Source organism: Haemorhous mexicanus, chromosome Z (assembly GCF_027477595.1).
Source record: "Haemorhous mexicanus isolate bHaeMex1 chromosome Z, bHaeMex1.pri, whole genome shotgun sequence".
Lineage (NCBI taxonomy): Eukaryota > Metazoa > Chordata > Aves > Passeriformes > Fringillidae > Haemorhous > Haemorhous mexicanus.
In genome coordinates, this window is record NC_082381.1 from 10,282,693 (window position 1) to 10,298,079 (window position 15,387).

A 15,387-nucleotide genomic window follows, 5' to 3' on the forward strand; every position below is an offset into this window, starting at 1 on the left:
CTCCAGGATGGCTCTCAGCATCATTGATAAAAATTTGATGGTTTTGTCTCTTTTTAAAACTTTGGAGCTCACAAAGTATTTTGAATCCCTTAAAGAGTCAACAGGCAACTCAATGACAATGTTTTATTTTTATTTGGACATCCTCTGCTTTGTCTTCAAATCTGTTTTTACTTCAACTGAAACACTTCCTCAGGTTCTGAGCAGTTTTATTAACACAACTGGGTACAATCTGGGTGGGTTTTTTTTAATTTAACATTTTTAGTCAATGCTGTACCTACACAGATTTACAACTAGAGAGGAGTTTTAATACCAAGACATTCCTTCCTAACCTGGTGTTCCAGAACAGTTTGACACTGACACACAGCATTTGAACAGAAAAATAATTTTGTTTTTGTGACATACAGCGAATCCAGGAGGTTCACTCCTTGGAGAAATGGTTTCCTATTCAGGGGTGAGTTCTAGCCTAAAGGATTTAAGGTTTTCTTTATAAAAGTATGTATTTTTTCAGGATAGCTTAATAAAAGTAGAATTTTGTTCCGGTAGTTCAGCAGTTACCCAAGGATCAGCTCCAGAGGGAATAAAGCAGAAACTCTTTGGATGGTTCACATCCCCAGCAGAAACCAAATCATTTATCACCACTCTACTCCAGTTTTACACTTGTGCAACCTCAAGCTTTAGCCAGTTGTGGCAGAACACTGAAGTGATGAGTAACGAAGCATTTTCCTCTGTGAACAAAAAAGAACCCCTGTGAAAATGTTTTTTAGAGTTGCTCAGGAATCTGGGGAGTGGGGAAGATCACAATACGAACTAGATGTTGATGAAAGTTTATTTCTGAGGCCAAATCATAGTTCAGAATCTGCTGATTTTAATTACTATGTGGAGAACTTCTCAATATGTAAAAAAAAAAAAACAAAAAAAACCCCATTTTTCAGACTCCTGCTAAATTCAGTGAACATTATCTGTGTTCTGTGATGTCTTTAGAAAATCACATCTCTGTGAGCTTCTACAACATAAAACAAATGTCTTTCAACCTTTTTCTACAATTAGCACCTTTTTCAACAAGCCTCTCATAAATTATTTTCTCAAGTTAAATACCTTCTTTATCTTTTAAGATAAACACAAGGCCAGAGGTACCATTTTTAACTTAACAGACAGGTCTCTTACTTTGATGTCAAATACTCCTTGGGGGTTCTATATAAGTGGAACATAAAATATTTATTTCTATGCTCTTGAATAATTGACACCTTTTAAAGAAGCACATGAGAAATCTCATCTTCTCTGGCATGAGACCTATAATGAACCTCACCCTCACCAAACAGTGGAGTTTTCTTGCACGTTTGTCCCATTTCCTCAGTTTTAGTCAGTCTTCCTCTGCTCATTCTAAATGTACAGGATGAAACCCTGATGCTAATGGCTACACCACTGTTAGATTTTAATTCACCTCAGTACTTTGAATCATCAAAACAATTTAGAAAAGAGCCTTCATTTGATCTCACTTCTGCTATTTAGGATTCATTAGAACATTGACTCTGTTGCTGATCTGTTTTGAATATTGACCATTTTCCCTCTGTTTTACACCCAGTCCACTTATAACAGCTGATATGCAGAAAACCATCTGAGGAAAACACAAGCATGCAATTAGCTTCCAAATTGCTGGTTGTACATTCAAGCTTGAGTGATGCAACAGCTCTATGACAATTGGTATGAATGGTTTGACAGAGGAATAAAGTAAGGAACTATTTTAAGTGTTATTAAGCAATCAAGGGAGTGTGTCAGCAATATTCTGAGTTAACAAGGCTCATATTATTGTAATTCTGCACCTCCTGCAGCTTCTAATAAGGGCATTTTTATTTATGCTCAAGGAGAGTGAAAGGTAGTCAAATAATTTTAAGAGAGACCTGATTTGTGCAGCTCTGTCTCTAATTCTCAAAGTTTTTGGACTGATGCATGAGTATGTGCTCCGTGCCCTGCCACAGATGGCAGAACTCATCAGGAAGGGGTCCTGATGAATGCCACAGGAATTCTGACACAGGCTGACAGAAACAGATGAGTCCCCTCACCCAACCATGAAAGTGCATTTGCTCAGGCCATATGTATTAGTCACAGTGTATACATTTATGAATATTTATCCCCCTCTGACCAGATCTGGGGATGCTCTAAATATCATCAGAAATGCATTGCCATGGATGTCAAGGACTTGATTTACTGCTTTTGGGGAGACATAGGTATATGGTAAATGGGAAAAGAAAAGCACCATCAGTGCCTTCACCACGCTCCCTCTCATGTCTCTGCTCACAGACATGTCCAGTGCCACCCCTCACCCTTTTCTGTGCTCTAGACCTTCTCCTGCTCCTTCTCCAAGTCATTCTGAGGCAGGAACAGGGTTAAAATAAATTCAGTACAAGTCCTTTTTCTCCCTTTTCCTCTGTGTTTGCACCAGATTTCAAGCATTCTGAAACAGAAAATCTGTATCCTTTTCAGTGTCTGCAGCATCCTTATACATCACACACAAGAGAGATCTAGAAGGACACCCAAATCTGATAAAATATTTCTCATTGGCTGGACCTAGGTCTTCACAATCAACAGTAATCAGTGAAATTAGGCAGCTGAAGAAAAACAGACACAGCCATCACTACTTGAGGAGTAAATTCACCTCAGGAAACATAACTCCCATGCATTTAGTTCTGCGGATTTTAAGAAGAGGATTAAGCACTTTTTATAGCATTAAGAAATTCAAGAAAGTCGTGTTAAATCTAAATGGTAGCTTTTTAGCCCTGCTGTGCTGAGGTGGGACATTTCTGGGAGGAAAAAAAATGGTAAAAAGATAAGTAAAGAAAAAAGGATGAGGAGCAGTAAAAATAGAAAGATTAATAGCTTCATGAAGCGAATCTGAATTTTGAAAAGTGCACTGAACTGAGCAATCACCTCAGGAGAGGAAGCAGCATTTGCAAGAGTTTGTGAAATCCTTTCCCTGACCATGAGTTTTGGTGTATTTCTGTACACAGGTTTTTCCTCCAGCAGACTTCCTGGGGTCCATTATGATTTAAGGGATTACTGGCCTTCCAAGACAGTTCTGCTATAGAGAATACTCCAATTCAATGCAGTAAAGAAGACTTAACCTCATGGTCAGTCCAAAGAACAACAGAAACAGGTATTTGAGGCAACTTTATGTCATTAACAGAGCCAAGCTTTCCTCTTATTCTCTGCCACGCTATTTTTGACACCAGGGCTGAGGTGCCAAGCAGACTACTTGGGCTTTCCATCAGCCTAATCTCAATCTCCTGCCAACACCTGATCAAAATGTCAGGCCCCTACATAACCTGCTCCTTCCTATTACAGATAATGTGAAAATAATTCTGCCTGAAAAGCTGCCTTGGGAAATTGAGGTTTAATGGCACCATCAAGAGCCCTTTGCAGAAGGGCTCACACAGAAAGTGCACGTTTGCTCTGGCACCCTGATCACAAGGATGCACATGGAATTTCAAATATTGCCTTCTTTGTTGCTTTTAACACAGTCTCCCTTTTTTAGCTTCCCACCCTTTACCCTCAAAGGCTGAAGATGTTGGAGCATGGTCTACTTCAAAAGCCAACAAGTGTTCCAGCACTGCTGGTTACCTCAACCACACACAGCCTTCCCTCCTTCTTAGTGTAATTTACCTCTGAGGAGAAATTCTTTGGCCTCCCACATTAAAACACCCTATTGAGGTTCTCAGTATTTAACAAAACTAATGCATAGTGTGATAAATTAAACTACTCCAACCCACAACCTACCTAAGAGGGGCTTAAAAAGCTCAGGCAAAACCCAACTCCAGTTAAAACCTTTGTTGAAAAGGCAAGGGAAAAGCATCAAAAAAGTTGACCAGAAAGGTAATGGAGGAAGAAGGTTATTTCCATTTTTTAAGCTTTTCTCTTGTAATCTCACAGCCTGAAAAATGAAATAAATTTTCTGGAAGTGTTTCAGTGAAATGCATTATAGATGAATCACTGGAGACACATATCTCACCAGATTTGTCACAGCAATAAAACCCTGACCTAAGGAACATGCCCTCAGACAGCAGAGGGTAGAGTCCTGTCAGTCTTTCTGACTAATAACTCCTCCATCAGCAGTCAATTATTGGGCTATTACCAGTGACAAAAACCTGTGAGATGTGCTCCAAACTGGAGAGCTGAGAGACTTTTCCCAGGAGAAATGGCAACCTCTGAGGTCAGCAGACAATGCTCATTTTTTTCCTGCTCTGGACCTTCAGCTGTCACATTATCCCACCCTTCCCTGGAGAGCTGGGAGAAATGGTGGGTCCCAATTCCTTTCACTTCCCATGGAAATAAATCACCCCTTCCCATGGGGTGATTCCCACCAGGGATGGTGGAAGCCTAATTATCTACTGCTCAGTTAAAAAAAGACACTGCACAGGTACCACCACCAGGAGTAAAACAGCTGTGCTTTGTTGCTTTTATTTCTGCCTTATTCATTCAAGCTGAATGAAGAATTACTCTAGTTTTTTTGCTACCACTTTTTTTCCCCCAATGATGTCTTATACAGTTTCTGCAATTTTATATATATATATAGATATATATATATATAGATATATATATATATATATATATATATATAGATATATATAGATATATATAGATATATATAGATATATATATATAATATATATATTATATATATATATATATATATTTGGGAGGTTTTTTAATGCTTTTTTTTCCCCTCTGGCAGCCTCCCCTTTTTGCACAGGTCACACAGCACAGCTCTCCTTCCCAGCCCAGCCTGGAACAGTGGCAGGTGAGTGTTCAGGTGATGAGGGTCACTTATCAAAGCTCCCCCTGGGCATTCAAAGGTGCTGAGACATTTCTGATGTTGGCTCAGGTGGGGAAAAACTGTCTGGTGTGAGTGATGGCACACTGCTGCTGCCAGTGTCATGGCAAAGGAGGGGAGAGAGGGGCAAAAATAGTTGGAAAAAGGAGGAAGGGAAGGGGAATTCAGGGCAGCTAGGGGAAAGGAAAAGAAAGAAAGAGAAAAAGAAAGAGAGAGAAAAAGAAGAAAGAAAGAAAGAAAGAAAAAGAAAGAAAGAAAGAAAGAAAGAAAGAAAGAAAGAAAGAAAGAAAGAAAGAAAGAAAGAAAGAAAGAAAGAAAGAAAAGAAAGAAAGAAAAGAAAGAAAGCACAAGATAATGCTAAGCATGCATGAATCACAAAAATGTCTTAACTCACTATTTAAATTTTTTTGGTGTAATACTCACATTAAAGGCTCATACAACCCAACCATCCACTTCTAAGAGATTTCTTAACTTGTTTACATTTCAGCCTGAACAAGTAATCACCAAAACCTTTCTAAACATTGCCTTCCATAAATTTATGATGGCAGGAATGAGCTTCTCACTTCTGTACACATTTACTGCACCGACTGACTGAAAGATCACAGTGATCACAGTCTTTGCCAATCCAGGAAAGTTCTCTGCTATTGTATTAAATAAATGCACTTAGGAGAATACAAAAGTGACAGGCCATCATGAGCTCTGAGGTACATCTTTCCCTAAAAAGGGATAACTGTGGTGTGAACTTCACACTCCCTCTGAAAGGTCCTGGTGTCATTTTCAGCAGGAAAACGACAATTTTTGCCTGGTGGAACTTTTATGAGAAGAAAGAGTTGTTGTGTGAGACAGAAACCCCAAAGTCTGGTTTGTCACGCTCTGAGAATGCCAGATTCCAGGACAGATCTGTGGTTTCTCCTACCTGAGTCACTGGTGGTGGCAGACCACACTTTAAATAAACTCTGCATTAGAGCTCCAAAAATGTGAACCGCAAGCAATGAATTAAACAAATGCAGAGGGAGGATCCCCAGGGAGCCCTGGGCTCACCACAGGCTCCAAGTGCTTTTAAGGGGGTGGAAGTTTATCAAAAGAAAAGACAAGTCCAGCTTATTACAGTATTGGGATACAATGCTAAAGGATGTCTTTCCAAATAAATTACACATACCTGCAAAGACTCGAAAAAACCTTTTGAAGGGAGGAGAGCATGAAGAATGGGCAAAAAAAAAAAAATCCACATTTATCATTAACAAGTAAAAACCATGCAGCAGCTCATTCTACCCACAATTACACACATGACTAAGTTTAATCAGGCCCTGAAGTCAGGAACAAACAGGGAGAGTGAGCACCGTAACAATCGTGTTTAAAGTAAAAATTACATTCCCTGCTTGGCCTCTGATGGAGCAAGGGATGGCAAGGCAGGTGGCACAAGCCTCACCCTGGCAACTCCTGGGACCTTCACACACACTCTCAGAAACCTGGTTTTGTTTCTCTGGTTTGCTTGGGTGTTTCTGAGAGCTCTCTGAAGAAGCAGGGTGTATGTGCAAAAAAAAAGAAATAATTTAATTGGTGGTGGCAAAGGTCTCATCAAATTGACCTGCACCTTGAAATTTCAGCAAAGTCAAACACAGTGAGGTAACATATCTCTTTCCTTCAATTTATATTGAGGTCTGATTCTGACAGTCACCCCATTTCATCACTCAAGCAAGAGATACCAAGCCAGCAAAAGTCAAATTTCAATTAAAAAAAAAAAAAAAAGACAGTGATAGTGACATCAAATGTACTGAGCTAGACTTATGAAACTGAAATTTTTGGCACACAGTACAGCTAATAAGTCAGAGTCACAGTGCCTGGTGTAAACAGGGAATTCCTCATTTTAAAAAAAAGAGCAGGAAAAAATACATGTTACTTCTCAGTCAGCTGGTTTAAAAGTATCTCTTCACACCTACTTCTCAGAATTATGGAACATTTCCTCTGTAAGAACTTTTCTTAAAATTATTTTTCTAGTCTTATTCTCAGGAGAATCCAGCATATTTGCATCCATAATAAAGTTTTTCCTGTATTTAAGATGCCTTTTCCCAAACCACTTCTGTAATTGTACATCCACTCAACAGCAGGCATGCATTAAATAGCACAGAAATTATGAATACCCTCGAGCAGCAGGAATGGATTACATTTTGAAATATACAGAATAAGTTATAGATATTTTGTGCCTTATCCAGCAAAACCTTTTTCCTAGGAAACAGATGTGTGAATGAGGACTATAAAAGATCCTTTATTAGCAAAAAATGAAAGACAGAAATAAAAAGGTTTTGTTTCTCTTAAGTCATTAAAAAAACCCTCTCAATTTTGATACATCAAAATGGAAAGATGTAAGTTGCAGTAGAAATGCAAGCCTTTTTCTGATTTATTTTCATTTCAATTATAGAGACTCCATCTCTGTTCCCCTGCAGGCTGTGACTGCAGGTTTTGTTCAATGACTACGCTCCATTTTTAAAATGATATTAAAAATTTTGCCTTCTTCAGTAGGTACTATCTGCTCTCAAGTACGTTCCAGCACTTTTAAAGTGAAAATATTATAAAAACATCCAGTTATTTACAGGATTCAGGCTGACAGGCCATACAGCTAAGCCTCTATATTGAATGCATATTCCACACAGCTAATAGTGCCATTCATATGCAGCCCCCAAAGAGATTTGGGTAATGCCTCAATAACCATAACTTCTAACTGTGGATTGGGAATGCTCTTATTAATTTTTTTTTCTCCTCCAATTATGAAATGCAAATTGTGAAAAGCAGAATTTGCATCTTAACTTGACTTATATATTATCTCTGCCTTGCACCTTAGGAAATTGCCAGATATTAAGTTACAGTTAAAGCTGCACCAAGACCAGCACAGTGTACTGGAATCAGAATAATTTTATTTTATTTCCTGGCTCAATTGTGTTTTGAAAAGTAAGATCTACTTTTTGTCTTTACATTTTTTACAATGTGTAAATTAAGAGCTATAGGTCAGCTGTCATTAACTGAAAGTAACATCTGTCTGCCAAAAGAAGCATTTCCTTCCACTGGATATCTCTGATTTAAGACCAACCTCCTAGAGAGCTGGATAAACCTCATTCTTGGCAGTTGGCTAACCCACTAATTATTCTAAATTTCTACTTTATCCTAAAGTACATCTTTATTTCAGCAAATAATTAAACAGATCATTTAGAGACGTTGTTCCACAAATCCTAGTTCAGTTCCTTGCTGCTCTCGTGGCTACTTTCACTAAGCTTAATATTATCCAAAGCACATTGCCAAGTTTCATTAAAAATGTTGATTTAGCCCTTGAATAAATTGCCACAGTAATACTAGATGTCTATATGGATAAATACAATTCAACTCCTTTTCCTGCCACTGCACCCACACACAAAGCATGAGAAAGGCAGCACTCCTTTTTCTCTAATTTCTGTGTCAAAGAGATTTTTATTTGCATTCTTCTGAGTATTTTTGGTCATATCCAAGAATATATTTTCATTCCAAGGAGCAGAGAATTGCCACACAACTAGCCTTGAGATCCATAAATCTAAAATATTTGCAGAAGTAGAATCCTTTAGGTTTTGATGACTTAATATTTACTGTAGATGCACTTGAGTTTAGGATAAATGCTACTTTCTTAGCATAATGTAAAGTCTTATGAAAAATATATGAAAGTTAAGACACAACTTTTCTTAAAAGTTCAGACACAACTTTATTTATAACACTGAAAAACACTTTATTATCAAAAAACAATCTGAAAGGCAAAGGGAGAATAAAACTTTGGGTGCTTTCCTTTGCTAAAAAGGTATTTTTAAGTCTTTTTTTTAGGATCTTGTAGCAAGGAACTCAGGATGCAGCAGCTTTAGGGCAGCATCAGGTTGAAGGTGTTGGGTTTGTGGCAGCCCTTCCCTTGCCTGGAGAGCGCTGGTGATGTCACCAGAAATTCCACATGGGAAATAACCCTAAACAAGCTCTATTTGATAAAGCAAGAACTGTGGGAGAAGGGTTTTTTGTGTGACTTGGCCTCGGAGCATTTAGATTTGTATTTACATTAAGGAGCCAGCCCTGGCTGCAGGTCTGAGCAAGAGAGCCCAGGAAGGAGAGAGGACTCCTTGGTGCATTTGCAGACGTGATCATGAAATCAGATCAAATCTGGCACTTGATCCCAGAACATGCTCCCATCTCCCTGTTTGTGATGGAGCACTTCCAGAGGTGAAGGAATTTCCAAGTTAACTTCCCCCACTGCCACCCCTTTTCTTGGATAAATAAGTTTTAATTTTATTTTTTTTTTCTTTTTGCTCAATGACACAATACTGGAAAACATTTTGGGCAGGACCCCAATGTGCTGTCAGCTTAAGATAAAGCCCTTTGCAGCACCAAGGATCTGGCATTCCATCAGCACAAATTACTGGAGTAACTACAAATTATTCCACAAAAAGAACACCTATATTTGTGAACTGGATCATGGTGCTAATTCTCCATCTCCCCACTTTTGAAAGGCTGAATAGAACTGAAATATATTAGCCAAGCAAATTGACTGAAAACTTGATTAACAGCTGAGCTTCACTTCAGGTGAAGCTCAAAAACATCAGTGACGTTGAGAAAAATAACCAGCAAAGAGGAAATTATTTCAGTTCAGCTTTTGTAATGTTTCAGGTAAACAGGGATATTTCCTGTCTTCCTATCTAATCCAAAAAATTGCCGCTGCAATGAAGTGAAAAAAAGAAAAATGGAGATAGAGACTGATACAATGGATGTTCCATACACCCAGTCTCAAAATATAACTAATTATGTTGTAACCAATAAGAAGAGCCACTCTTTAGATTCACCCCTGACTCAATCTGGAAGCAGAGTAGAAATCCTTTGCACATATGAAAATCATAATGCTGCTCTGTTTCTACTAAAATTTGCCTTTTTCAAAGAATTAAAACAAAAATATCATTATCTTCTTAGTTGTCCCCCTACACACAGGACTAAGATATTCATAAAGAGACAGTTACTCAGGCCAAGGCTTCTGTATATTTGCAATACTTTGCCTCCATAGGTTTTCCTTCAACAATCACTATTAGATAAAATGAACCTGAATTTCAGGCAAGCACAGGCAGGCTGTCAAAACCAAACAGACCAAATCCAATGGGGAAAGGGCATTTTCCATAGCAATGGACTGGGATGCAAAAGAACAAAAAAGCAAGGTCTGATATATTTCTACACCATCCTAAAAAAATGCAATTTTTTAACTAATAAAACAGGACTGTAAATTCAAACATTCCTAACTGGCGTCAAACCACAACTTTTACGTCAAAATGAGATAATTCTGCTGCTGATTTAAACAGAAATCTTGCTAATCATGGGAAATGTCTTTGTAAACTACTTCTGTCCATGGCTGTTTAAAGAGTTTACAATCCATGGAATATTACAGATAAAAATTAAAAATATGATTTTCAAATGTTATTTGCCATATATTTAGGAAAAACCCTAGGTTTTGGAAGAAAATACTACCAACCCCATCAGAGCTCTGAGGCAAGTCCATGCACAGCTATAAGCACCTTCCAAAATACCTGGAAAGATTTCCAGAAGTTGAAATGGACATAACAAAATTACTTTTAAGTGTTACAAATCCTGACCCCTTTTGTGTTTTAAGAGTGAACTTTTTTTTTTTCTGCTTGGAGACTCTATATTCAGAAAAAAATCTGTTAAAGATGGATTTGGGAGGTAATTTGCACTGGAATCCCAAAGGCAGAAACTCAGGGTGGTGAGTTTGGAACCTCCTCAACCAGAGGTTGTCCATGCCCAGCTGGGTTTGGAATCCCATGACCCCAGTGAGATCTGTGAACATAAAAACATTCCAATACATTTAAAACCTGCTTACTTTTCCTGGGCTGGCTCCTCTTCCTCGTAAGCAGCCACCTTAGCTCCTGTTCCTGCAGGTTTTGCTGTCCTTTGCCTTCGTTTTCTCCTGGGAGCTGGGTCCACAATGTCTGGGCTGCCCAGCAGGGAGGAATCCCTTTGTTCTGGAGCTGCCAAGAGGAAAAACAACCAAGGTCAAAAGAAATCTGACATTTGAACTGTTTCAAAACAACTCTTAAAGTATTTACCTTTCTGTGTCTTTCTTATGAAAATCTCTATAGTCCCAAAATGGCCTCAGAACTGGGAGAAGTTTGTGACATAAAGGCAAGTTCAAAAAGACTGAACCCAGACTAGAAAGATAATCTTCCCTCAGTACCTCTTTGTAACCAGTGGAGAGAAATACCACCAATCTTAAACTACCCAATCTGTCTGGACTTCCACTGCCTCCTTTGCTGAAGCTGAGTGAAGCAGGCTCATCTAGGTTCAGGTTCATCTACCTATTTAAATTACCATGTAAATTCATAAAATATGGTTTATCGACACTTAAACAACAAACCCCTCTCCACTTTGACAACTGCCTACTGAAAACTCAAATGTCAAGACAAACCTTAAGCTAAAATCCTCCACAAAACAAGCAAAAAAACCAAAAAATCCCTATTAAATGCATTCAGAAGTTATGTAGACATTTTAATTCCAGCTATCAGCATCCTGCAGTGTATTTTCATTTGGTATGCCTGCTTTCAAAATGAAATAGTAAATTACCTATAATTTTCAAGACAACCATATCCAGAACAGCACAAATTTCAGCTGGAATATATTCAATAACAATGTGGTGACTGAGGCTGAAGCTGTTAGGGTAACTTCCCTGTTTATTACATTTCTGTGCATTTTAGGGTGGTTTAATCCTCATGTGGATGAAAGATGCCATAATTTGAGATTCAACACAAACGTTTTCCACAGAAAGTAAACAACGAGTCCTGTTGCCTCATTCCTTCCACAATTGTCATCCACGTGTACTGAAAATGAAGCAGGGAGGGAACACCCAGCCCACAGGTGGCATTTTCACCATTTCTCAAAGAAACATGTGTTTCTGGCTAGGTACACTGCTAAATTAATCAGAGGCTCCCTAGAGCCTCTGCCCTCAGTGAAGCACAAGCTTAACATTTAATAATATTAAATATTCACCAGCATGCACTACACTACATCACAGACTTGCAGATACTTGCAGGGTGACAACAGGTATTAGCTGACATATTTCCAAAGCACAAAGTAATTATCAAGCTCCAAAGTCCAGCACAGACAAGACACATTCCTACAATAAATGCTGAGAAGGGTTAAATGACATCCTAAGCCTCCACACTACCCTTTAACCAGATATGCATGCTTTTCCAGTGTTAAATGCTGAAAATATATTTATGATAGTTACTCTTTACCTGTCTGGAGCAGTGTGTCCAACATTTGCACAAACACTATTTTATATATTTCAACATAATTATTGAAAGTTGGCCTCTTCATAATGAGTACACACAGAACAGTTTGCTGTCAAGAACCCAACAAACTGGAATAAATTTACTATCATAATTCCTATCTTTCCTTTTTGCTGTTCTCCTCCTACACCCTCTATTTTGGTCAAAAAGGAGATGCAGAGGTGAACCTCATATACAGAACCTAAATTTTCCTAGCACAATAAAGAAATGTCTCTGGATTTTCACCTGTGCAATGTGCACTGGTGAGCACAGCCCTCGTGCTCAGCAGTTTGTGTGCCATTTACACACAGAAATTCTTTTGTGTCTAAAATTAATTTTAAAAATACTTTATTTTCTTCTGTTTCTAAAAAATTAATTTATTTTAATTATACCAAAAAGAAAGGCTTAAAGATTGAATTCAGGCAGTCCAGAATTCAATCTCACAAAGAGCAGCAGATTGGCTCATGGGTGAGGGTTGATCATCACAGGCTTGGGGATTTTTGTTGTGTTTGTTTCTTTCCTCTAAGCTAAAACTCTCAGAATTTCTGAAGAAAAGATGGAATACACTTGACTCTCACAGTACCATGCATCACCACTGGACTTTAAACACACACCCACTACTGCTGCCCAAAAATAATTCCCATTGATGAATTCATTTATAGCACTTGACTTAAAGCCAAAGAAAGCTTCGGCAAAATATTATTCACAGCTCAATGCAAAAATCTTTTGGAAAAATGAGAGACAGTCTTAGGCACAAGCCTTGCTTTTCATCCTGAAAATATTTTCTGTCCAAATTTAAGCAATGTTTTAAGGAAGGAAAGTGCCTTGACTCCTCGTGAAATTAATTTTCTTACTTTTATATGATGTAATTCAATATGAATTATTGTTATACCTCTGAGAGGAATGGTAGCAATTTAGACACAGACAAGAGTACAGCTGGATGAAAAACAGTAATTAAACCTCCTACACCAAACATTGATTAAGAAAAGAAAATATTCCCAATAGATAACATACTTCCTGCAGGTGAGTAACTGCAAGAAATAAGATTGATAAGAAAGCAAGAAGGGGATCATGGTTCCAGTACTAGAAGAACATTTGTGCCCAAGAGATGAAAGGCTTTAAATAAAAACTCCTGCTGGTTGCAGGGTTTTATGTTGTTTTGGGGGTTCTTTTTTTGTAATTTTGAGAAGTGATATTATTTGGTGGGTTGAAGGAGTTTTCCTATAGAGTATTCCAGAAAATAACTGAAAACTGAAAATAACTGTCATTGGTTTGGAAGAGCCAGGATGAAGTCAAATCAATGCAGCCCCACAATGCTGGGGACCTGGAAACAGAAGATGCCTTTAATGCAGGAAAATGTCAGGACTTGTCCTCAAGACATTTAGAAATACAGCATAAGGATCTCTGAAACTACAGAAATTAACTTCTGCAGCCTCGTTATAGGCAGGCAGTCCTGCTAGATTCCACAATACACTTTTGCATTACTTTATTTTTATACACAGAAGTCAAATGTTTAAAATAAATACCTTCCAATCTGTCATATCCACCTTTCAGTGTGAAAAAAGCATTAACTCTGTGCATCTTCATTTGTGTCCACCACCACCTCTAATGAAAAATCCTACAGCTTTGCCTTGCCTAATTATTCAGGAGAGTGTCACTGAGAAAACAGGATCCACCTCATCTCATTACAGCAATAAAGGGCTAAAATCAGCACCAAAAGCTTAGTTTTGACATAAAAAATATAAACAGGGACCAAAGCAAGCAAAAACCAAGCAGAAGTTTTCCAAAATTGAGGAATTTGTTTGCCTGCAATGACCTAACTTGACACAGACAGAATACACAGCCCTGATGTCCAAATTATGGGTGATGGACCACAAGCAAGAAAAATAAGCTGCAATTCATCTGATTTTACCCACAGGAAACTCAATCACAGACATTACTTCTCCTCACCTTGCTGTTATATAGTCAAGATATAACAAATGATTAAATGGATTCAAAGAACATTCATATTTTCATCCTGTACCACTAAATGAAATTATCTAGTTTGATCACAATAAAGAACTTGCAGTTATTAAAAGAAAAAAAAAAGTAAAAAAAAAAAAAAAAAAAAGAAAAAAAAGAAAAAAAAGAAAAAAAAAAAAGGGCTTTTCCAGATTGGTATAGAATAGGAAATAGTTTTAAAGGACAGGCATTTATCCTGAAGAAAAGCCTTCATTTAAAATTATCTCCTATCCTGGAAATTTCATCAACAGCAGCACAGAATTCTGACAATTTTTATTTATCTTCTGAATGAAAATTCAGCTTTTTCATCAGACTTAGGAGAATTTGTTCAGATTTTCAGATATTAACACTATTGTAACTCCCCTAAATTCTTCCCAGAGCCCTCCTGTTAGCAGAGCAGAACTCCCTGGCTGAATTCTGCCCAACTCCAGGCAGCATGTGCTGCTCCACAGAATTAATCAACTGGACTTCCAAGTTCTGCTCCTTAATAGAGATGCTCATTTACCCTAAAATCAGCAGCAATATTAGACAAAGTGTGCTGAGAGGCACCTGGAGAGTACCCGGACTGCCTGTGAGAGCTGTCCCCCAAGCTGCCAGAGAAAGGAAAAAGCAGAGAGGGCGCAGAACTCATCACTTTAATCCCTGACTGTAACTCCAGCCATTCCCTGGTTTCTCAATCCCAGCATAATTCCCCAGGGATCACCGTGGCTGATGATAATTAGCATCTCTTTGACAGTCTCAGCAGAGCCTTCCAAATGACTGGGTATGGAAATTAACACATCCCAGGGATGCAGAGGCAGTATCTGCAGAGCAGGATTAAGTCATTCCTGACAGGCAGTTGAGGAAACACCATTCCTACCTACTCTGGAGTTACCCTGTGTGCACAGATCCTGGCATTTTTCATGGGATTGATTTATGTAGATCACTCAGAGATATTAAACACTGGTATTTACAGCCCATGCCTCTGCTGCAGTGAAAGCAAAAGGAATATGTCATTATATTAATTTCAGGTAAATAGTGAAAGGCATTCCCTGTTCCTTTTGTCCTGCCCCACTGTATATTTAATTCTTTGTATAAATTTGGGTTTACTGTACCATAATCCCCTGGGACCAAGAGGCAGTTGAGAACAAGGTTCCATAAATTCTCAGTCAGTTGGTTATTAACGTTTATTTTTACGAAGAATATCTCCATGGGAAGTGTTTATGAAGACACATTTTAAAACAACTCCAGCAATAA

The 15,387-nt window shown here is 38.2% G+C and overlaps 2 protein-coding genes across 2 annotated transcripts in view; both read right to left on the bottom strand.

Moving 5' to 3' along the window:
• The window catches only part of VCAN (versican), a 187,789-nt gene extending 176,945 nt beyond the window's left edge, over positions 1–10,844 (bottom strand). Inside the window, exon 1 of the mRNA XM_059873230.1 lies at positions 10,707–10,844. The gene's annotated coding sequence lies outside the window, so the exon portion shown is untranslated. The remainder of the gene's footprint in view (positions 1–10,706) is intronic.
• Positions 10,703–15,387, bottom strand: part of XRCC4 (X-ray repair cross complementing 4) — an 89,394-nt gene continuing 84,709 nt past the window's right edge. Inside the window, exon 7 of the mRNA XM_059873233.1 lies at positions 10,703–10,854. Within this exon, the coding sequence (XP_059729216.1) occupies positions 10,703–10,854 (152 nt within the window). The remainder of the gene's footprint in view (positions 10,855–15,387) is intronic.